General features: G+C 42.0%; 1 protein-coding gene across 1 annotated transcript in view; it reads right to left on the reverse strand.

The window, feature by feature from the left end:
- ahnak2 (AHNAK nucleoprotein 2) overlaps positions 1–24,659 on the reverse strand; it is a 55,921-nt gene that overhangs the window by 6,587 nt on the left and 24,675 nt on the right. The window contains exons 8-9 of the mRNA XM_031891699.1: positions 22,952–24,496; positions 19,807–22,753 (exon numbers count right to left, since the gene is read on the reverse strand). Coding sequence (XP_031747559.1) covers positions 19,807–22,753; positions 22,952–24,496 — 4,492 coding nt within the window. The remainder of the gene's footprint in view (positions 1–19,806; positions 22,754–22,951; positions 24,497–24,659) is intronic.

Consider the following 24,659-nt stretch of genomic DNA (forward strand, 5'->3'; position numbering starts at 1 on the left):
AATTGCGTAACTGTCTCTAGAATTTGTGTTGTGGGTTCTGTGATTTGAGCCGTATCTACTCTGTCTTCTGACATGGTCAGGAAAACTTTTGTTTCACTTGGCTCAGTCTTTACAGTTGCAGTCTCTGCCATCTCTTTTTGAGGGTTTAGTTCTTCTTCAGTTGGGGACAAAGTTTCGCCAGTGTCTTCAAGCTCAAATTGCATTTTTGTTTGTGAGGTGAAAATGTATTCTTCCGTAGGAGAAGTTACACCTACGTCCTGGCTTTCTGTAGACTTGACAGTCTTCTCTACTTTTGTAACCTTTTTCCTGCGTCTTTTTCCTTTTCCCTGCACCTCCCAGTGTTCTTCCATAGAGGGTTCCACACGAATGCTTAACTCTTTCTGTACTATTTCAGGTTCTTTTTCTTTTACTTCTTTTGGTATTTCCAATGACAGGACGATGTCAGTGTCAGGTTTGGACTTTTCTTCCTCTTGTTGACGCTCGACTTTTACCTTTTCTTTGGGAACTGTTGTTGGCTCAGTCTCAAGTGAGAGGCTTAAGGACTCTATAACTGTCTCCTCCTCTTTTATTTCAGTCTCGGACTTTAATTCTTCTTTGGGTTTTGAAGCATCTTCAGTTTCTATCAGATCAGCTGGTTTGTCGGATTTGCCAAACAATGGTATTTTAAATGCAGGGAGCTGTATGCCCCAACCCCAAGAACTTGTTTCCTTTGCTACGGTGCTGATATATTCACTCTTAGTTTCTCCTTCTCTTTCTTCTAACTCATGTTTAATATCTTCTTTCGGCTGTGGAGTAGCATCAGAGCTATCAGGGATAGCCGCTTGATCAGGCTGTCCAAATTCTAGAGTGGAAAATGTTGGAAGCTGTGTTTCACTAAGTGATGATTCGGCAACTGTCTCTAGAACTTGTGTTTTGGGTTCTGTAGTTTGCGTGTCCTGAGTTTCTGTTGCTTTCTCCACTGTTTCTTCAGCCACCTTGAGGGAAACGTCTCTTTTTCTTAACCCAGTGTCGAGAGTTGCAGCCTCAGCCATTTCTTTTGTAGGTTTTAATTCTTCTTCAGTTGGAGCAAATGTTTCGCTGATATCTTCCACCTTGTATTCTCTTTTTATCTCATAGAGTTGAGCCGGAGAGGTTTTGTCAACTATTTGGCTTTCTGGGGATATGATGGTTTTTCGAACTGTTGTAATCCTTATGCTGTGCTCTGTTCCTGTACCCTGTACATCCCAGTGTTCTTGCATCGGGGTTGCCTCGTGAGTGATCAGTCTGTCCGTTTGAACTTTAGATTCACTCTCTGGCTTTTCTTCCTCCTTGGTGATTAGATCTGCTGTTTTTTCAGATATGCCAAACAGTGGTATTTTGAATGCAGGGAGCTGTATGCCCCAACCCAAAGAAGCTGATTGATTTTCGGCAGCACTGACATATTCACTGCTAATTTCTCTCTCTTTTTCATCTAAGTCAAGTTGAGTGTCTTCTGCTGGCTGTGGACCCTCCTCTGTTGTGGATGCTGGAAGCTGTGTTTCGCAAACTGCGAATTGCAAAACTGTCTCTAGAATTTGTGTTGTGGGTTCTGTGATTTGAGCCGTATCTACTCTGTCTTCTGACATGGTCAGGAAAACTTTTGTTTCACTTGGCTCAGTCTTTACAGTTGCAGTCTCTGCCATCTCTTTTTGAGGCTTTAGTTCTTCTTCAGTTGGGGACAAAGTTTCGCCAGTGTCTTCAAGCTCAAATTGCATTTTTGTTTGTGAGGTGAAAACGTATTCTTCCGTAGGAGAAGTTACACCTACGTCTTGGCTTTCTGTAGACTTGACAGTCTTCTCTACTTTTGTAACCTTTTTCCTGCGTCTTTTTCCTTTTCCCTGCACCTCCCAGTGTTCTTCCATAGAGGGTTCCACATGAATTCTTAACTCTTTCTGTACTATTTCAGATTCTGTTTCTTTTACTTCTTTTGGTATTTCCAATGACTGGACGATGTCAGTGTCAGGTTTGGACTTTTCTTTCTCTTGTTGAAGCTCGACTTTTACCTTTTCTTTGGGAACTGTTGTTGGCTCAGTCTCAAGTGAGAGGCTTAAGGACTCTATAACTGTCTCCTCCTCTTTTATTAACTCTTTCTGTACTATTTCAGGTTCCTTTTCTTTAGGTTCTTTTGGTATTTCCAATGACTGGACGGTGTCAGTGTCAGGTTTGGACTTTTCATCCGCTTGCTGAAGCTCGACTTCTACCTTTTCTTTGGGAACTGTTGTTGGCTCAGTTTCAACTGAGAGGCTTACAGACTGTATAACTGTCTCCCCCTCTTTTATTTCAGTCTCAGACTTTAATTCTTCTTTGTGTTTTGAAGCATCTTCAGTTTCTATCAGATCAGCTGGTTTGTCGGATTTGCCAAACAATGGTATTTTGAATGCAGGGAGCTGTATGCCCCAACCCCAAGAACTTGTTTCCTTTGCTACGGTGCTGATATATTCACTCTTAGTTTCTCCTTCTCTTTCTTCTAACTCACGTTTAATATCTTCTTTCGGCTTTGGAGTAGCATCAGAGCTATCAGGGATAGCCGCTTGATCAGGCTGTCCAAATTCTAGAGTGGAAATTATTGAAAGCTGTGTTTCGCTAAGTGATGATTCGGCAACTGTCTCTAGAACTTGTGTTTTGGGTTCTGTAATTTGCGTGTCCTGAGTTTCTGTTGCTTTCTCCACTGTTTCTTCAGCCACCTTGAGGGAAACGTCTCTTTTACTTAACCCAGTGTCGAGAGTTGCAGCCTCAGCCATTTCTTTTGTAGGTTTTAATTCTTCTTCAGTTGGAGCAAATGTTTCGCTGATATCTTCCACATTGTATTCTCTTTTTATCTCATAGAGTTGAGCCGGAGAGGTTTTGTCAACTATTTGGCTTTCTGGGGATATGATGGTTTTTTGAACCGTTGTAATCCTTATGCTGTGCTCTGTGCCTGTACCCTGTACATCCCAGTGTTCTTGCATCGGGGTTGCCTCGTGAGTGATCAGTCTATCCGGCTGAACTTTAGATTCACTCTTTGGCTTTTCTTCCTCCTTGGTGATTGAAACGACGGCAGAGTCTATTAGATCCGCTGGTTTTTCAGATATGCCAAACAGTGGTATTTTGAATGCAGGGAGCTGTATGCCCCAACCCAAAGAAGCTGATTGATTTTCGGCAGCACTGACATATTCACTGCTAATTTCTCTCTCTTTTTCTTCTAAGTCAAGTTGAGTGTCTTCTGCCTGCTGTGGACCCTCCTCTGTTGTGGTTGCTGGAAGCTGTGTTTCACAAACTGCCAATTGCGTAACTGTCTCTAGAATTTGTGTTGTGGGTTCTGTGATTTGAGCCGTATCTACTCTGTCTTCTGACATGGTCAGGAAAACTTTTGTTTCACTTGGCTCAGTCTTTACAGTTGCAGTCTCTGCCATCTCTTTTTGAGGCTTTAGTTCTTCTTCAGTTGGGGACAATGTTTCGCCAGAGTCTTCAAGCTCAAATTGCATTTTTGTTTGTGAGGTGAAAACGTATTCTTCCTTAGGAGAAGTTACACCTAGGTCTTGGCTTTCTGTAGACTTCACAGTCTTCTCTACTTTGGTAACCTTTTTCTTGCGTCTTTTTCCTTTACCCTGCACCTCCCAGTGTTCTTCCATAGAGGGTTCCACATGAATGCTTAACTCTTTCTGTACTATTTCAGATTCTTTTTCTTTTACTTCTTTTGGTATTTCCAATGACTTGACGATGTCAGTGTCAGGTTTGGACTTTTCTTCCTCTTGTTGAAGCTCGACTTTTACCTTTTCTTTGGGAACTGTTGTTGGCTCAGTCTCAAGTGAGAGGCTTAAGGACTCTATAACTGTCTCCTCCTCTTTTATTAACTCTTTCTGTACTATTTCAGGTTCTTTTTCTTTAAGTTCTTTTGGTATTTCCAATGACTGGACGGTGTCAGTGTCAGGTTTTGACTTTTCATCCGCTTGCTGAAGCTCGACTTCTACCTTTTCTTTGGGAACTGTTGTTGGCTCAGTTTCAACTGAGAGGCTTACAGACTGTATAACTGTCTCCCCCTCTTTTATTTCAGTCTCGGACTTTAATTCTTCTTTGGGTTTTGAAGCATCTTCAGTTTCTATCAGATCAGCTGGTTTGTCGGATTTGCCAAACAATGGTATTTTGAATGCAGGGAGCTGTATGCCCCAACCCCAAGAACTTGTTTCCTTTGCTACGGTGCTGATATATACACTCTTAGTTTCTCCTTCTCTTTCTTCTAACTCACGTTTAATATCTTCTTTCGGCTTTGGAGTAGCATCAGAGCTATCAGGGATAGCCGCTTGATCAGGCTGTCCAAATTCTAGAGTGGAAATTGTTGAAAGCTGTGTTTCGCTAAGTGATGATTCGGCAACTGTCTCTAGAACTTGTGTTTTGGGTTCTGTAATTTGCGTGTCCTGAGTTTCTGTTGCTTTCTCCACTGTTTCTTCAGCCACCTTGAGGGAAACGTCTCTTTTACTTAACCCAGTGTCGAGAGTTGCAGCCTCAGCCATTTCTTTTGTAGGTTTTAATTCTTCTTCAGTTGGAGCAAATGTTTCGCTGATATCTTCCACATTGTATTCTCTTTTTATCTCATAGAGTTGAGCCGGAGAGGTTTTGTCAACTATTTGGCTTTCTGGGGATATGATGGTTTTTTGAACCGTTGTAATCCTTATGCTGTGCTCTGTGCCTGTACCCTGTACATCCCAGTGTTCTTGCATCGGGGTTGCCTCGTGAGTGATCAGTCTATCCGGCTGAACTTTAGATTCACTCTTTGGCTTTTCTTCCTCCTTGGTGATTGAAACGACGGCAGAGTCTATTAGATCCGCTGGTTTTTCAGATATGCCAAACAGTGGTATTTTGAATGCAGGGAGCTGTATGCCCCAACCCAAAGAAGCTGATTGATTTTCGGCAGCACTGACATATTCACTGCTAATTTCTCTCTCTTTTTCATCTAAGTCAAGTTGAGTGTCTTCTGCCTGCTGTGGACCCTCCTCTGTTGTGGATGCTGGAAGCTGTGTTTCACAAACTGCCAATTGCGTAACTGTCTCTAGAATTTGTGTTGTGGGTTCTGTGATTTGAGCCGTATCTACTCTGTCTTCTGACATGGTCAGGAAAACTTTTGTTTCACTTGGCTCAGTCTTTACAGTTGCAGTCTCTGCCATCTCTTTTTGAGGCTTTAGTTCTTCTTCAGTTGGGGACAATGTTTCGCCAGAGTCTTCAAGCTCAAATTGCATTTTTGTTTGTGAGGTGAAAACGTATTCTTCCTTAGGAGAAGTTACACCTAGGTCTTGGCTTTCTGTAGACTTCACAGTCTTCTCTACTTTGGTAACCTTTTTCTTGCGTCTTTTTCCTTTACCCTGCACCTCCCAGTGTTCTTCCATAGAGGGTTCCTCATGAATGCTTAACTCTTTCTGTACTATTTCAGATTCTTTTTCTTTTACTTCTTTTGGTATTTCCAATGACTGGACGATGTCAGTGTCAGGTTTAGACTTTTCTTCCTCTTGTTGAAGCTCGACTTTTACCTTTTCTTTGGGAACTGTTGTTGGCTCAGTCTCAAGTGAGAGGCTTAAGGACTCTATAACTGTCTCCTCCTCTTTTATTAACTCTTTCTGTACTATTTCAGGTTCTTTTTCTTTAAGTTCTTTTGGTATTTCCAATGACTGGACGGTGTCAGTGTCAGGTTTTGACTTTTCATCCGCCTGCTGAAGCTCGACTTCTACCTTTTCTTTGGGAACTGTTGTTGGCTCAGTTTCAACTGAGAGGCTTACAGACTGTATAACTGTCTCCCCCTCTTTTATTTCAGTCTCGGACTTTAATTCTTCTTTGGGTTTTGAAGCATCTTCAGTTTCTATCAGATCAGCTGGTTTGTCGGATTTGCCAAACAATGGTATTTTGAATGCAGGGAGCTGTATGCCCCAACCCCAAGAACTTGTTTCCTTTGCTACGGTGCTGATATATACACTCTTAGTTTCTCCTTCTCTTTCTTCTAACTCACGTTTAATATCTTCTTTCGGCTTTGGAGTAGCATCAGAGCTATCAGGGATAGCCGCTTGATCAGGCTGTCCAAATTCTAGAGTGGAAATTGTTGAAAGCTGTGTTTCGCTAAGTGATGATTCGGCAACTGTCTCTAGAACTTGTGTTTTGGGTTCTGTAATTTGCATGTCCTGAGTTTCTGTTGCTTTCTCCACTGTTTCTTCAGCCACCTTGAGGGAAACGTCTCTTTTTCTTAACCCAGTGTCGAGAGTTGCAGCCTCAGCCATTTCTTTTGTAGGTTTTAATTCTTCTTCAGTTGGAGCAAATGTTTCGCTGATATCTTCCACCTTGTATTCTCTTTTTATCTCATAGAGTTGAGCCGGAGAGGTTTTGTCAACTATTTGGCTTTCTGGGGATATGATGGTTTTTTGAACGGTTGTAATCCTTATGCTGTGCTCTGTTCCTGTACCCTGTACATCCCAGCGTTCTTGCATCGGGGTTGCCTCGTGAGTGATCAGTCTGTCCGTTTGAACTTTAGATTCACTCTCTGGCTTTTCTTCCTCCTTGGTGATTAGATCTGCTGTTTTTTCAGATATGCCAAACAGTGGTATTTTGAATGCAGGGAGCTGTATGCCCCAACCCAAAGAAGCTGACTGATTTTCGGCAGCACTGACATATTCACTGCTAATTTCTCTCTCTTTTTCATCTAAGTCAAGTTGAGTGTCTTCTGCCTGCTGTGGACCCTCCTCTGTTGTGGATGCTGGAAGCTGTGTTTCACAAACTGCCAATTGCGTAACTGTCTCTAGAATTTGTGTTGTGGGTTCTGTGATTTGAGCCGTATCTACTCTGTCTTCTGACATGGTCAGGAAAACTTTTGTTTCACTTGGCTCAGTCTTTACAGTTGCAGTCTCTGCCATCTCTTTTTGAGGCTTTAGTTCTTCTTCAGTTGGGGACAAAGTTTCGCCAGTGTCTTCAAGCTCAAATTGCATTTTTCTTTGTGAGGTGAAAACGTATTCTTCCTTAGGAGAAGTTACACCTAGGTCTTGGCTTTCTGTAGACTTCACAGTCTTCTCTACTTTTGTAACCTTTTTCTTGCGTCTTTTTCCATTACCCTGCACCTCCCAGTGTTCTTCCATAGAGGGTTCCACATGAATGCTTAACTCTTTCTGTACTATTTCAGATTCTTTTTCTTTTACTTCTTTTGGTATTTCCAATGACTGGACGATGTCAGTGTCAGGTTTGGACTTTTCTTCCTCTTGTTGAAGCTCGACTTTTACCTTTTCTTTGGGAACTGTTGTTGGCTCAGTCTCAAGTGAGAGGCTTAAGGACTCTATAACTGTCTCCTCCTCTTTTATTAACTCTTTCTGTACTATTTCAGGTTCTTTTTCTTTAAGTTCTTTTGGTATTTCCAATGACTGGACGGTGTCAGTGTCAGGTTTGGACTTTTCATCCGCTTGCTGAAGCTCGACTTCTACCTTTTCTTTGGGAACTGTTGTTGGCTCAGTTTCAACTGAGAGGCTTACAGACTGTATAACTGTCTCCCCCTCTTTTATTTCAGTCTCGGACTTTAATTCTTCTTTGGGTTTTGAAGCATCTTCAGTTTCTATCAGATCAGCTGGTTTGTCGGATTTGCCAAACAATGGTATTTTGAATGCAGGGAGCTGTATGCCCCAACCCCAAGAACTTGTTTCCTTTGCTACGGTGCTGATATATTCACTCTTAGTTTCTCCTTCTCTTTCTTCTAACTCACGTTTAATATCTTCTTTCGGCTGTGGAGTAGCATCAGAGCTATCAGGGATAGCCGCTTGATCAGGCTGTCCAAATTCTAGAGTGGAAATTGTTGAAAGCTGTGTTTCGCTAAGTGATGATTCGGCAACTGTCTCTAGAACTTGTGTTTTGGGTTCTGTAATTTGCGTGTCCTGAGTTTCTGTTGCTTTCTCCACTGTTTCTTCAGCCACCTTGAGGGAAACGTCTCTTTTACTTAACCCAGTGTCGAGAGTTGCAGCCTCAGCCATTTCTTTTGTAGGTTTTAATTCTTCTTCAGTTGGAGCAAATGTTTCGCTGATATCTTCCACATTGTATTCTCTTTTTATCTCATAGAGTTGAGCCGGAGAGGTTTTGTCAACTATTTGGCTTTCTGGGGATATGATGGTTTTTTGAACCGTTGTAATCCTTATGCTGTGCTCTGTGCCTGTACCCTGTACATCCCAGTGTTCTTGCATCGGGGTTGCCTCGTGAGTGATCAGTCTATCCGGCTGAACTTTAGATTCACTCTTTGGCTTTTCTTCCTCCTTGGTGATTGAAACGACGGCAGAGTCTATTAGATCCGCTGGTTTTTCAGATATGCCAAACAGTGGTATTTTGAATGCAGGGAGCTGTATGCCCCAACCCAAAGAAGCTGATTGATTTTCGGCAGCACTGACATATTCACTGCTAATTTCTCTCTCTTTTTCATCTAACTCAAGTTGAGTGTCTTCTGCCTGCTGTGGACCCTCCTCTGTTGTGGATGCTGGAAGCTGTATTTCACAAACTGCCAATTGCGTAACTGTCTCTAGAATTTGTGTTGTGGGTTCTGTGATTTGAGCCGTATCTACTCTGTCTTCTGACATGGTCAGGAAAACTTTTGTTTCACTTGGCTCAGTCTTTACAGTTGCAGTCTCTGCCATCTCTTTTTGAGGCTTTAGTTCTTCTTCAGTTGGGGACAATGTTTCGCCAGAGTCTTCAAGCTCAAATTGCATTTTTGTTTGTGAGGTGAAAACGTATTCTTCCTTAGGAGAAGTTACACCTAGGTCTTGGCTTTCTGTAGACTTCACAGTCTTCTCTACTTTGGTAACCTTTTTCTTGCGTCTTTTTCCTTTACCCTGCACCTCCCAGTGTTCTTCCATAGAGGGTTCCACATGAATGCTTAACTCTTTCTGTACTATTTCAGATTCTTTTTCTTTTACTTCTTTTGGTATTTCCAATGACTTGACGATGTCAGTGTCAGGTTTGGACTTTTCTTCCTCTTGTTGAAGCTCGACTTTTACCTTTTCTTTGGGAACTGTTGTTGGCTCAGTCTCAAGTGAGAGGCTTAAGGACTCTATAACTGTCTCCTCCTCTTTTATTAACTCTTTCTGTACTATTTCAGGTTCTTTTTCTTTAAGTTCTTTTGGTATTTCCAATGACTGGACGGTGTCAGTGTCAGGTTTGGACTTTTCATCCGCTTGCTGAAGCTCGACTTCTACCTTTTCTTTGGGAACTGTTGTTGGCTCAGTTTCAACTGAGAGGCTTACAGACTGTATAACTGTCTCCCCCTCTTTTATTTCAGTCTCGGACTTTAATTCTTCTTTGGGTTTTGAAGCATCTTCAGTTTCTATCAGATCAGCTGGTTTGTCGGATTTGCCAAACAATGGTATTTTGAATGCAGGGAGCTGTATGCCCCAACCCCAAGAACTTGTTTCCTTTGCTACGGTGCTGATATATACACTCTTAGTTTCTCCTTCTCTTTCTTCTAACTCACGTTTAATATCTTCTTTCGGCTTTGGAGTAGCATCAGAGCTATCAGGGATAGCCGCTTGATCAGGCTGTCCAAATTCTAGAGTGGAAATTGTTGAAAGCTGTGTTTCGCTAAGTGATGATTCGGCAACTGTCTCTAGAACTTGTGTTTTGGGTTCTGTAATTTGCATGTCCTGAGTTTCTGTTGCTTTCTCCACTGTTTCTTCAGCCACCTTGAGGGAAACGTCTCTTTTTCTTAACCCAGTGTCGAGAGTTGCAGCCTCAGCCATTTCTTTTGTAGGTTTTAATTCTTCTTCAGTTGGAGCAAATGTTTCGCTGATATCTTCCACCTTGTATTCTCTTTTTATCTCATAGAGTTGAGCCGGAGAGGTTTTGTCAACTATTTGGCTTTCTGGGGATATGATGGTTTTTTGAACGGTTGTAATCCTTATGCTGTGCTCTGTTCCTGTACCCTGTACATCCCAGTGTTCTTGCATCGGGGTTGCCTCGTGAGTGATCAGTCTGTCCGTTTGAACTTTAGATTCACTCTCTGGCTTTTCTTCCTCCTTGGTGATTAGATCTGCTGTTTTTTCAGATATGCCAAACAGTGGTATTTTGAATGCAGGGAGCTGTATGCCCCAACCCAAAGAAGCTGATTGATTTTCGGCAGCACTGACATATTCACTGCTAATTTCTCTCTCTTTTTCTTCTAAGTCAAGTTGAGTGTCTTCTGCTTGCTGTGGACCCTCCTCTGTTGTGGATGCTGGAAGCTGTGTTTCGCAAACTGCCAATTGCATAACTGTCTCTAGAATTTGTGTTGTGGGTTCTGTGATTTGAGCCGTATCTACTCTGTCTTCTGACATGGTCAGGAAAACTTTTGTTTCACTTGGCTCAGTCTTTACAGTTGCAGTCTCTGCCATCTCTTTTTGAGGCTTTAGTTCTTCTTCAGTTGGGGACAAAGTTTCGCCAGTGTCTTCAAGCTCAAATTGCATTTTTCTTTGTGAGGTGAAAACGTATTCTTCCGTAGGAGAAGTTACACCTACGTCTTGGCTTTCTGTAGACTTGATAGTCTTCTCTACTTTTGTAACCTTTTTCCTGCGTCTTTTTCCTTTTCCCTGCACCTCCCAGTGTTCTTCCATAGAGGGTTCCACATGAATTCTTAACTCTTTCTGTACTATTTCAGATTCTTTTTCTTTTACTTCTTTTGGTATTTCCAATGACTGGACGATGTCAGTGTCAGGTTTGGACTTTTCTTTCTCTTGTTGAAGCTCGACTTTTACCTTTTCTTTTGGAACTGTTGTTGGCTCAGTCTCAAGTGAGAGGCTTAAGGACTCTATAACTGTCTCCTCCTCTTTTATTAACTCTTTCTGTACTATTTCAGGTTCTTTTTCTTTAAGTTCTTTTGGTATTTCCAATGACTGGACGGTGTCAGTGTCAGGTTTGGACTTTTCATCCGCTTGCTGAAGCTCGACTTCTACCTTTTCTTTGGGAACTGTTGTTGGCTCAGTTTCAACTGAGAGGCTTACAGACTGTATAACTGTCTCCCCCTCTTTTATTTCAGTCTCGGACTTTAATTCTTCTTTGGGTTTTGAAGCATCTTCAGTTTCTATCAGATCAGCTGGTTTGTCGGATTTGCCAAACAATGGTATTTTGAATGCAGGGAGCTGTATGCCCCAACCCCAAGAACTTGTTTCCTTTGCTACGGTGCTGATATATTCACTCTTAGTTTCTCCTTCTCTTTCTTCTAACTCACGTTTAATATCTTCTTTCGGCTGTGGAGTAGCATCAGAGCTATCAGGGATAGCCGCTTGATCAGGCTGTCCAAATTCTAGAGTGGAAATTGTTGAAAGCTGTGTTTCGCTAAGTGATGATTCGGCAACTGTCTCTAGAACTTGTGTTTTGGGTTCTGTAATTTGCGTGTCCTGAGTTTCTGTTGCTTTCTCCACTGTTTCTTCAGCCACCTTGAGGGAAACGTCTCTTTTACTTAACCCAGTGTCGAGAGTTGCAGCCTCAGCCATTTCTTTTGTAGGTTTTAATTCTTCTTCAGTTGGAGCAAATGTTTCGCTGATATCTTCCACCTTGTATTCCCTTTTTATCTCATAGAGTTGAGCCGGAGAGGTTTTGTCAACTATTTGGCTTTCTGGGGATATGATGGTTTTTTGAACTGTTGTAATCCTTATGCTGTGCTCTGTTCCTGTACCCTGTACATCCCAGTGTTCTTGCATCGGGGTTGCCTCGTGAGTGATCAGTCTGTCCGTTTGAACTTTAGATTCACTCTCTGGCTTTTCTTCCTCCTTGGTGATTAGATCTGCTGTTTTTTCAGATATGCCAAACAGTGGTATTTTGAATGCAGGGAGCTGTATGCCCCAACCCAAAGAAGCTGATTGATTTTCGGCAGCACTGACATATTCACTGCTAATTTCTCTCTCTTTTTCTTCTAAGTCAAGTTGAGTGTCTTCTGCCTGCTGTGGACCCTCCTCTGTTGTGGATGCTGGAAGCTGTGTTTCGCAAACTGCCAATTGCATAACTGTCTCTAGAATTTGTGTTGTGGGTTCTGTGATTTGAGCCGTATCTACTCTGTCTTCTGACATGGTCAGGAAAACTTTTGTTTCACTTGGCTCAGTCTTTACAGTTGCAGTCTCTGCCATCTCTTTTTGAGGCTTTAGTTCTTCTTCAGTTGGGGACAAAGTTTCGCCAGTGTCTTCAAGCTCAAATTGCATTTTTCTTTGTGAGGTGAAAACGTATTCTTCCATAGGAGAAGTTACACCTACGTCTTGGCTTTCTGTAGACTTGACAGTCTTCTCTACTTTTGTAACCTTTTTCCTGCGTCTTTTTCCTTTTCCCTGCACCTCCCAGTGTTCTTCCATAGAGGGTTCCACATGAATTCTTAACTCTTTCTGTACTATTTCAGATTCTTTTTCTTTTACTTCTTTTGGTATTTCCAATGACTGGACGATGTCAGTGTCAGGTTTGGACTTTTCTTTCTTTTGTTGAAGCTCGACTTTTACCTTTTCTTTTGGAACTGTTGTTGGCTCAGTCTCAAGTGAGAGGCTTAAGGACTCTATAACTGTCTCCTCCTCTTTTATTAACTCTTTCTGTACTATTTCAGGTTCTTTTTCTTTAAGTTCTTTTGGTATTTCCAATGACTGGACGGTGTCAGTGTCAGGTTTTGACTTTTCATCCGCTTGCTGAAGCTCGACTTCTACCTTTTCTTTGGGAACTGTTGTTGGCTCAGTTTCAACTGAGAGGCTTACAGACTGTATAACTGTCTCCCCCTCTTTTATTTCAGTCTCGGACTTTAATTCTTCTTTGGGTTTTGAAGCATCTTCAGTTTCTATCAGATCAGCTGGTTTGTCGGATTTGCCAAACAATGGTATTTTGAATGCAGGGAGCTGTATGCCCCAACCCCAAGAACTTGTTTCCTTTGCTACGGTGCTGATATATTCACTCTTAGTTTCTCCTTCTCTTTCTTCTAACTCACGTTTAATATCTTCTTTCGGCTGTGGAGTAGCATCAGAGCTATCAGGGATAGCCGCTTGATCAGGCTGTCCAAATTCTAGAGTGGAAATTGTTGAAAGCTGTGTTTCGCTAAGTGATGATTCGGCAACTGTCTCTAGAACTTGTGTTTTGGGTTCTGTAATTTGCGTGTCCTGAGTTTCTGTTGCTTTCTCCACTGTTTCTTCAGCCACCTTGAGGGAAACGTCTCTTTTACTTAACCCAGTGTCGAGAGTTGCAGCCTCAGCCATTTCTTTGTAGGTTTTAATTCTTCTTCAGTTGGAGCAAATGTTTCGCTGATATCTTCCACATTGTATTCTCTTTTTATCTCATAGAGTTGAGCCGGAGAGGTTTTGTCAACTATTTGGCTTTCTGGGGATATGATGGTTTTTTGAACCGTTGTAATCCTTATGCTGTGCTCTGTGCCTGTACCCTGTACATCCCAGTGTTCTTGCATCGGGGTTGCCTCGTGAGTGATCAGTCTATCCGGCTGAACTTTAGATTCACTCTTTGGCTTTTCTTCCTCCTTGGTGATTGAAACGACGGCAGAGTCTATTAGATCCGCTGGTTTTTCAGATATGCCAAACAGTGGTATTTTGAATGCAGGGAGCTGTATGCCCCAACCCAAAGAAGCTGATTGATTTTCGGCAGCACTGACATATTCACTGCTAATTTCTCTCTCTTTTTCATCTAAGTCAAGTTGAGTGTCTTCTGCCTGCTGTGGACCCTCCTCTGTTGTGGATGCTGGAAGCTGTGTTTCACAAACTGCCAATTGCGTAACTGTCTCTAGAATTTGTGTTGTGGGTTCTGTGATTTGAGCCGTATCTACTCTGTCTTCTGACATGGTCAGGAAAACTTTTGTTTCACTTGGCTCAGTCTTTACAGTTGCAGTCTCTGCCATCTCTTTTTGAGGCTTTAGTTCTTCTTCAGTTGGGGACAATGTTTCGCCAGAGTCTTCAAGCTCAAATTGCATTTTTGTTTGTGAGGTGAAAACGTATTCTTCCTTAGGAGAAGTTACACCTAGGTCTTGGCTTTCTGTAGACTTCACAGTCTTCTCTACTTTGGTAACCTTTTTCCTGCGTCTTTTTCCTTTACCCTGCACCTCCCAGTGTTCTTCCATAGAGGGTTCCACATGAATGCTTAACTCTTTCTGTACTATTTCAGATTCTTTTTCTTTTACTTCTTTTGGTATTTCCAATGACTTGACGATGTCAGTGTCAGGTTTGGACTTTTCTTCCTCTTGTTGAAGCTCGACTTTTACCTTTTCTTTGGGAACTGTTGTTGGCTCAGTCTCAAGTGAGAGGCTTAAGGACTCTATAACTGTCTCCTCCTCTTTTATTAACTCTTTCTGTACTATTTCAGGTTCTTTTTCTTTAAGTTCTTTTGGTATTTCCAATGACTGGACGGTGTCAGTGTCAGGTTTTGACTTTTCATCCGCTTGCTGAAGCTCGACTTCTACCTTTTCTTTGGGAACTGTTGTTGGCTCAGTTTCAACTGAGAGGCTTACAGACTGTATAACTGTCTCCCCCTCTTTTAATTCAGTCTCGGACTTTAATTCTTCTTTGGGTTTTGAAGCATCTTCAGTTTCTATCAGATCAGCTGGTTTGTCGGATTTGCCAAACAATGGTATTTTGAATGCAGGGAGCTGTATGCCCCAACCCCAAGAACTTGTTTCCTTTGCTACGGTGCTGATATATACACTCTTAGTTTCTCCTTCTCTTTCTTCTAACTCACATTTAATATCTTCTTTCGGCTGTGGAGTAGCATTAGAGCTATCAGGGATAGCCGCTTGATCAGGCTGTCCAAATTCTAGAGTGGAAATTGTTGAAAGCTGTGTTTCGCTAAGTGATGATTCGGCAACTGTCTCTAGAACTTGTGTTTTGGGTTCTGTAATTTGCATGTCCTGAGTTTCTGTTGCTTTCTCCACTGTTTCTTCAGCCACCTTGAGGGAAACGTCTCTTTTTCTTAACCCAGTGTCGAGAGTTGCAGCCTCAGCCATTTCTTTTGTAGGTTTTAATTCTTCTTCAGTTGGAGCAAATGTTTCGCTGATATCTTCCACCTTGTATTCTCTTTTTATCTCATAGAGTTGAGCCGGAGAGGTTTTGTCAACTATTTGGCTTTCTGGGGATATGATGGTTTTTTGAACCGGTTGTAATCCTTATGCTGTGCTCTGTGCCTGTACCCTGTACATCCCAGTGTTCTTGCATCGGGGTTGCCTCGTGAGTGATCAGTCTGTCCGTTTGAACTTTAGATTCACTCTCTGGCTTTTCTTCCTCCTTTGGTGATTAGATCTGCTGTTTTTTCAGATATGCCAAACAGTGGTATTTTGAATGCAGGGAGCTGTATGCCCCAACCCAAAGAAGCTGATTGATTTTCGGCAGCACTGACATATTCACTGCTAATTTCTCTCTCTTTTTCTTCTAAGTCAAGTTGAGTGTCTTCTGCTTGCTGTGGACCCTCCTCTGTTGTGGATGCTGGAAGCTGTGTTTCGCAAACTGCCAATTGCATAACTGTCTCTAGAATTTGTGTTGTGGGTTCTGTGATTTGAGCCGTATCTACTCTGTCTTCTGACATGGTCAGGAAAACTTTTGTTTCACTTGGCTCAGTCTTTACAGTTGCAGTCTCTGCCATCTCTTTTTGAGGCTTTAGTTCTTCTTCAGTTGGGGACAAAGTTTCGCCAGTGTCTTCAAGCTCAAATTGCATTTTTCTTGTGAGGTGAAAACGTATTCTTCCGTAGGAGAAGTTACACCTACGTCTTGGCTTTCTGTAGACTTGATAGTCTTCTCTACTTTTGTAACCTTTTTCCTGCGTCTTTTTCCTTTTCCCTGCACCTCCCAGTGTTCTTCCATAGAGGGTTCCACATGAATTCTTAACTCTTTCTGTACTATTTCAGATTCTTTTTCTTTTACTTCTTTTGGTATTTCCAATGACTGGACGATGTCAGTGTCAGGTTTGGACTTTTCTTTCTCTTGTTGAAGCTCGACTTTTACCTTTTCTTTTGGAACTGTTGTTGGCTCAGTCTCAAGTGAGAGGCTTAAGGACTCTATAACTGTCTCCTCCTCTTTTATTAACTCTTTCTGTACTATTTCAGGTTCTTTTTCTTTAAGTTCTTTGGTATTTCCAATGACTGGACGGTGTCAGTGTCAGGTTTGGACTTTTCATCCGCTTGCTGAAGCTCGACTTCTACCTTTTCTTTGGGAACTGTTGTTGGCTCAGTTTCAACTGAGAGGCTTACAGACTGTATAACTGTCTCCCCCTCTTTTATTTCAGTCTCGGACTTTAATTCTTCTTTGGGTTTTGAAGCATCTTCAGTTTCTATCAGATCAGCTGGTTTGTCGGATTTGCCAAACAATGGTATTTTGAATGCAGGGAGCTGTATGCCCCAACCCCAAGAACTTGTTTCCTTTGCTACGGTGCTGATATATTCACTCTTAGTTTCTCCTTCTCTTTCTTCTAACTCATGTTTAATATCTTCTTTCGGCTGTGGAGTAGCATCAGAGCTATCAGGGATAGCCGCTTGATCAGGCTGTCCAAATTCTAGAGTGGAAATTGTTGAAAGCTGTGTTTCGCTAAGTGATGATTCAGCAACTGTCTCTAGAACTTGTGTTTTGGGTTCTGTAATTTGCGTGTCCTGAGTTTCTGTTGCTTTCTCCACTGTTTCTTCAGCCACCTTGAGGGAAACGTCTCTTTTTCTTAACCCAGTGTCGAGAGTTGCAGCCTCAGCCATTTCTTTTGTAGGTTTTAATTCTTCTTCAGTTGGAGCAAATGTTTCGCTGATATCTTCCACCTTGTATTCTCTTTTTATCTCATAGAGTTGAGCCGGAGAGGTTTTGTCAACTATTTGGCTTTCTGGGGATATGATGGTTTTTTGAACTGTTGTAATCCTTATGCTGTGCTCTGTGCCTGTACCCTGTACATCCCAGTGTTCTTGCATCGGGGTTGCCTCGTGAGTGATCAGTCTGTCTGTTTGAACTTTAGATTCACTCTCTGGCTTTTCTTCCTCCTTGGTGATTAGATCTTCTGTTTTTTCAGATATGCCAAACAGTGGTATTTTGAATGCAGGGAGCTGTATGCCCCAACCCAAAGAAGCTGATTGATTTTCGGCAGCACTGACATATTCACTGCTAATTTCTCTCTCTTTTTCTTCTAAGTCAAGTTGAGTGTCTTCTGCTTGCTGTGGACCCTCCTCTGTTGTGGATGCTGGAAGCTGTGTTTCGCAAACTGCCAATTGCATAACTGTCTCTAGAATTTGTGTTGTGGGTTCTGTGATTTGAGCCGTATCTACTCTGTCTTCTGACATGGACAAGAAAACTTTTGTTTCACTTGGCTCAGTCTTTACAGTTGCAGTCTCTGCCATCTCTTTTTGAGGCTTTAGTTCTTCTTCAGTTGGGGACAAAGTTTCGCCAGTGTCTTCAAGCTCAAATTGCATTTTTGTTTGTGAGGTGAAAACGTATTCTTCCGTAGGAGAAGTTACACCTACGTCTTGGCTTTCTTTAGACTTGACAGTCTTCTCTACTTTTGTAACCTTTTTCCTGCGTCTTTTTCCTTTTCCCTGCACCTCCCAGTGTTCTTCCATAGAGGGTTCCACATGAATTCTTAACTCTTTCTGTACTATTTCAGATTCTTTTTCTTTTACTTCTTTTGGTATTTCCAATGACTGGACGATGTCAGTGTCAGGTTTGGACTTTTCTTTCTCTTGTTGAAGCTCGACTTTTACCTTTTCTTTGGGAACTGTTGTTGGCTCAGTCTCAAGTGAGAGGCTTAAGGACTCTATAACTGTCTCCTCCTCTTTTATTAACTCTTTCTGTACTATTTCAGGTTCATTTTCTTTAAGTTCTTTTGGTATTTCCAATGACTGGACGGTGTCAGTGTCAGGTTTGGACTTTTCATCCGCTTGCTGAAGCTCGACTTCTACCTTTTCTTTGGGAACTGTTGTTGGCTCAGTTTCAACTGAGAGGCTTACAGACTGTATAACTGTCTCCCCCTCTTTTATTTCAGTCTCGGACTTTAATTCTTCTTTGGGTTTTGAAGCATCTTCAGTTTCTATCAGATCAGCTGGTTTGTCGGATTTGCCAAACAATGGTATTTTGAATGCAGGGAGCTGTATGCCCCAACCCCAAGAACTTGTTTCCTTTGCTACGGTGCTGATATATACACTCTTAGTTTCTCCTTCTCTTTCTTCTAACTCACGTTTAATATCTTCTTTCGGCTGTGGAGTAGCATTAGAGCTATCAGGGATAGCCGCTTGATCAGGCTGTCCAAATTCTAGTGTGGAAAATGTTGAAAGCTGTGTTTCGCTAAGTGATGATTCGGCAACTGTCTCTAGAACTTGTGTTTTGGGTTCTGTAATTTGCGTGTCCTGAGTTTCTGTTGCTTTCTCCACTGTTTCTTCAGCCACCTTGAGGGAAACGTCTCTTTTACTTAACCCAGTGTCGAGAGTTGCAGCCTCAGTCATTTCTTTTGTAGGTTTTAATTCTTCTTCAGTTGGAGCAAATGTTTCGCTGATATCCTTCACCTTGTATTCTCTTTTTATCTCATAGATTTGAGCCGGAGAAGTTTTGTCAACTATTTGGCTTTCTGGGGATATGATGGTTTTTTGAACCATTGTAATCCTTATGCTGTGCTCTGTGCCTGTACCCTGTACATCCCAGTGTTCTTGCATCGGGGTTGCCTCGTGAGTGATCAGTCTATCCGGTTGAACTTTAGATTCACTCTCTGGCTTTTCTTTCTCCTTGGTGATTGAAACGACGGCAGAGTCTATTAGATCTGCTGGTTTTTCAGATATGCCAAACAGTGGTATTTTGAATGCAGGGAGCTGTATGCCCCAACCCAAAGAAGCTGATTGATTTTCGGCAGCACTGACATATTCACTGCTAATTTCTCTCTCTTTTTCTTCTAAGTCAAGTTGAGTGTCTTCTGCCTGCTGTGGACCCTCCTCTGTTGTGGATGCTGGAAGCTGTGTTTCGCAAACTGCCAATTGCGTAACTGTCTCTAGAATTTGTGTTGTGGGTTCTGTGATTTGAGCCGTATCTACTCTGTCTTCTGACATGGTCAGGAAAACTTTTGTTTCACTTGGCTCAGTCTTTACAGTTGCAGTCTCTGCCATCTCTTTTTGAGGCTTTAGTTCTTCTTCAGTTGGGGACAATGTTTCGCCAGTGTCTTCAAGCTCAAATTGCATTTTTGTTTGTGAGGTGAAAACGTATTCTTCCTTAGGAGAAGTTACACCTACGTCTTGGCTTTCTGTAGACTTCACAGTCTTCTCTACTTTGGTAACCTTTTTCTTGCGTCTTTTTCCTTTACCATGCACCTCCCAGTGTTCTTCCATAGAGGGTTCCACATGAATGCTTAACTCTTTCTGTACTATTTCAGATTCTTTTTCTTTTACTTCTTTTGGTATTTCCAATGACTGGACGATGTCAGTGTCAGGTTTGGACTTTTCTTCCTCTTGTTGAAGCTCGACTTTTACCTTTTCTTTGGGAACTGTTGTTGGCTCAGTCTCAAGTGAGAGGCTTAAGGACTCTATAACTGTCTCCTCCTCTTTTATTTCAGTCTCGGACTTTAATTCTTCTTTGGGTTTTGAAGCATCTTCAGTTTCTATCAGATCAGCTGGTTTGTCGGATTTGCCAAACAATGGTATTTTAAATGCAGGGAGCTGTATGCCCCAACCCCAAGAACTTGTTTCCTTTGCTACGGTGCTGATATATTCACTCTTAGTTTCTCCTTCTCTTTCTTCTAACTCACGTTTAATATCTTCTTTCGGCTGTGGAGTAGCATCAGAGCTATCAGGGATAGCCGCTTGATCAGGCTGTCCAAATTCTAGAGTGGAAAATGTTGAAAGCTGTGTTTCGCTAAGTGATGATTCGGCAACTGTCTCTAGAACTTGTGTTTTGGGTTCTGTAATTTGCATGTCCTGAGTTTCTGTTGCTTTCTCCACTGTTTCTTCAGCCACCTTGAGGGAAACGTCTCTTTTACTTAAGCCAGTGTCGAGAGTTGCAGCCTCAGTCATTTCTTTTGTAGGTTTTAATTCTTCTTCAGTTGGAGCAAATGTTTCGCTGATATCTTCCACCTTGTATTCTCTTTTTATCTCATAGATTTGAGCCGGAGAGGTTTTGTCAACTATTTGGCTTTCTGGGGATATGATGGTTTTTTGAACCGTTGTAATCCTTATGCTGTGCTCTGTGCCTGTACCCTGTACATCCCAGTGTTCTTGCATCGGGGTTGCCTCGTGAGTGATCAGTCTATCCGGTTGAACTTTAGATTCACTCTCTGGCTTTTCTTTCTCCTTGGTGATTGAAACGACGGCAGAGTCTATTAGATCTGCTGGTTTTTCAGATATGCCAAACAGTGGTATTTTGAATGCAGGGAGCTGTATGCCCCAACCCAAAGAAGCTGATTGATTTTCGGCAGCACTGACATATTCACTGCTAATTTCTCTCTCTTTTTCTTCTAAGTCAAGTTGAGTGTCTTCTGCCTGCTGTGGACCCTCCTCTGTTGTGGATGCTGGAAGCTGTGTTTCGCAAACTGCCAATTGCATAACTGTCTCTAGAATTTGTGTTGTGGGTTCTGTGATTTGAGCCGTATCTACTCTGTCTTCTGACATGGTCAGGAAAACTTTTGTTTCACTTGGCTCAGACTTTACAGTTGCAATCTCTGCCATCTCTTTTTGAGGCTTTAGTTCTTCTTCAGTTGGGGACAAAGTTTCGCCAGTGTCTTCAAGCTCAAATTGCATTTTTCTTTGTGAGGTGAAAACGTATTCTTCCGTAGGAGAAGTTAAACCTACGTCTTGGCTTTCTGTAGACTTGACAGACTTCTCTACTTTTGTAACCTTTTTCCTGCGTCTTTTTCCTTTTCCCTGCACCTCCCAGTGTTCTTCCATAGAGGGTTCCACATGAATTCTTAACTCTTTCTGTACTATTTCAGATTCTTTTTCTTTTACTTCTTTTGGTATTTCCAATGACTGGACGATGTCAGTGTCAGGTTTGGACTTTTCTTCCTCTTGTTGAAGCTCGACTTTTACCTTTTCTTTGGGAACTGTTGTTGGCTCAGTCTCAAGTGAGAGGCTTAAGGACTCTATAACTGTCTCCTCCTCTTTTATTAACTCTTTCTGTACTATTTCAGGTTCTTTTTCTTTAAGTTCTTTTGGTATTTCCAATGACTGGACGGTGTCAGTGTCAGGTTTGGACTTTTCATCCGCTTGCTGAAGCTCGACTTCTACCTTTTCTTTGGGAACTGTTGTTGGCTCAGTTTCAACTGAGAGGCTTACAGACTGTATAACTGTCTCCCCCTCTTTTATTTCAGTCTCGGACTTTAATTCTTCTTTGGGTTTTGAAGCATCTTCAGTTTCTATCAGATCAGCTGGTTTGTCGGATTTGCCAAACAATGGTATTTTGAATGCAGGGAGCTGTATGCCCCAACCCCAAGAACTTGTTTCCTTTGCTACAGTGCCGATATATTCACTCTTAGTTTCTCCTTCTCTTTCTTCTAACTCACATTTAATATCTTCTTTCGGCTGTGGAGTAGCATTAGAGCTATCAGGGATAGCCGCTTGATCAGGCTGTCCAAATTCTAGAGTGGAAATTGTTGAAAGCTGTGTTTCGCTAAGTGATGATTCGGCAACTTTCTCTAGAACTTGTGTTTTGGGTTCTGTAATTTGCATGTCCTGAGTTTCTGTTGCTTTCTCCACTGTTTCTTCAGCCACCTTGAGGGAAACGTCTCTTTTTCTTAACCCAGTGTCGAGAGTTGCAGCCTCAGCCATTTCTTTTGTAGGTTTTAATTCTTCTTCAGTTGGAGCAAATGTTTCGCTGATATCTTCCACCTTGTATTCTCTTTTTATCTCATAGAGTTGAGCCGGAGACGTTTTGTCAACTATTTGGCTTTCTGGGGATATGATGGTTTTTTGAACGGTTGTAATCCTTATGCTGTGCTCTGTTCCTGTACCCTGTACATCCCAGTGTTCTTGCATCGGGGTTGCCTCGTGAGTGATCAGTCTGTCCGTTTGAACATTAGATTCACTCTCTGGCTTTTCTTCCTCCTTGGTGATTAGATCTGCTGTTTTTTCAGATATGCCAAACAGTGGTATTTTGAATGCAGGGAGCTGTATGCCCCAACCCAAAGAAGCTGATTGATGTTCGGCAGCACTGACATATTCACTGCTAATTTCTCTCTCTTTTTCTTCTAAGTCAAGTTGAGTGTCTTCTGCCTGCTGTGGACCCTCCTCTGTTGTGGATGCTGGAAGCTGTGTTTCGCAAAATGCCAATTGCATAACTGTCTCTAGAATTTGTGTTGTGGGTTCTGTGATTTGAGCCGTATCTACTCTGTCTTCTGACATGGTCAGGAAAACTTTTGTTTCACTTGGCTCAGTCTTTACAGTTGCAGTCTCTGCCATCTCTTTTTGAGGCTTTAGTTCTTCTTCAGTTGGGGACAAAGTTTCGCCAGTGTCTTCAAGCTCAAATTGCATTTTTCTTTGTGAGGTGAAAACGTATTCTTCCGTAGGAGAAGTTACACCTACGTCTTGGCTTTCTGTAGACTTGACAGTCTTCTCTACTTTTGTAACCTTTTTCCTGCGTCTTTTTCCTTTTCCCTGCACCTCCCAGTGTTCTTCCATAGAGGGTTCCACATGAATTCTTAACTCTTTCTGTACTATTTCAGATTCTTTTTCTTTTACTTCTTTTGGTATTTCCAATGACTGGACGATGTCAGTGTCAGGTTTGGACTTTTCTTTCTCTTGTTGAAGCTCGACTTTTACCTTTTCTTTGGGAACTGTTGTTGGCTCAGTCTCAAGTGAGAGGCTTAAGGACTCTATAACTGTCTCCTCCTCTTTTATTAACTCTTTCTGTACTATTTCAGGTTCTTTTTCTTTAAGTTCTTTTGGTATTTCCAATGACTGGACGGTGTCAGTGTCAGGTTTGGACTTTTCATCCGCTTGCTGAAGCTCTACTTCTATCTTTTCTTTGGGAACTGTTGTTGGCTCAGTTTCAACTGAGAGGCTTACAGACTGTATAACTGTCTCCCCCTCTTTTATTTCAGTCTCGGACTTTAATTCTTGTTTGGGTTTTGAAACATCTTCAGTTTCTATCAGATCAGCTGGTTTGTCGGATTTGCCAAACAATGGTATTTTGAATGCAGGGAGCTGTATGCCCCAACCCCAAGAACTTGTTTCCTTTGCTACGGTGCTGATATATTCACTCTTAGTTTCTCTTTCTTCTAACTCACGTTTAATATCTTCTTTCGGCTGTGGAGTAGCATCAGAGCTATCAGGGATAGCCGCTTGATCCGGCTGTCCAAATTCTAGAGTGGAAAATGTTGAAAGCTGTGTTTCGCTAAGTGATGATTCGGCAACTGTCTCTAGAACTTGTGTTTTGGGTTCTGTAATTTGCGTGTCCTGAGTTTCTGTTGCTTTCTCCACTGTTTCTTCAGCCACCTTGAGGGAAACGTCTCTTTTACTGAACCCAGTGTCGAGAGTTGCAGCCTCAGCCATTTCCTTTGTAGGTTTTAATTCTTCTTCAGTTGGAGCAAATGTTTCGTTGATATCTTCCATCTTGTATTCTCTTTTTATCTCATAGAGTTGAGCTGGAGAGGTTTTGTCAACTATTTGGCTTTCTGGGGATATGATGGTTTTTTGAACCGTTGTAATCCTTATGCTGTGCTCTGTGCCTGTACCGTGTACATCCCAGTGTTCTTGCATCGGGGTTGCCTCGTGAGTGATCAGTCTGTCCGTTTGAACTTTAGATTCATTCTCTGGCTTTTCTTCCTCCTTGGTGATTGAAACGTCGGCAGAGTCTATTAGATCCGCTGGTTTTTCAGATATGCCAAACAGTGGTATTTTGAATGCAGGGAGCTGTATGCCCCAACCCAAAGAAGCTGATTGATTTTCGGCAGCACTGACATATTCACTGCTAATTTCTCTCTCTTTTTCTTCTAAGTCAAGTTGAGTGTCTTCTGCCTGCTGTGGACCCTGCTCTGTTGTGGATGCTGGAAGCTGTGTTTCGCAAACTGCCAATTGCGTAACTGTCTCTAGAATTTGTGTTGTGGGTTCTGTGATTTGAGCCGTATCTACTCTGTCTTCTGACATGGTCAGGAAAACTTTTGTTTCACTTGGCTCAGTCTTTACAGTTGCAGTCTCTGCCATCTCTTTTTGAGGCTTTAGTTCTTCTTCAGTTGGGGACAATGTTTCGCCAGTGTCTTCAAGCTCAAATTGCATTTTTGTTTGTGAGGTGAAAACATATTCTTCCTTAGGAGAAGTTACACCTACGTCTTGGCTTTCTGTAGACTTCACAGTCTTCTCTACTTTGGTAACCTTTTTCTTGCGTCTTTTTCCTTTTCCCTGCACCTCCCAGTGTTCTTCCATAGAGGGTTCCACATGAATGCTTAACTCTTTCTGTACTATTTCAGATTCTTTTTCTTTTACTTCTTTTGGTATTTCCAATGACTGGACGATGTCAGTGTCAGGTTTGGACTTTTCTTTCTCTTGTTGAAGCTCGACTTTTACCTTTTCTTTGGGAACTGTTGTTGGCTCAGTCTCAAGTGAGAGGCTTAAGGACTCTATAACTGTCTCCTCCTCTTTTATTAACTCTTTCTGTACTATTTCAGGTTCTTTTTCTTTAAGTTCTTTTGGTATTTCCAATGACTGGACGGTGTCAGTGTCAGGTTTGGACTTTTCATCCGCTTGCTTAAGCTCGACTTCTACCTTTTCTTTGGGAACTGTTGTTGGCTCATTTTCA

This window comes from Xenopus tropicalis, chromosome 8 (assembly GCF_000004195.4).
Source record: "Xenopus tropicalis strain Nigerian chromosome 8, UCB_Xtro_10.0, whole genome shotgun sequence".
NCBI classification, from domain to species: domain Eukaryota; kingdom Metazoa; phylum Chordata; class Amphibia; order Anura; family Pipidae; genus Xenopus; species Xenopus tropicalis.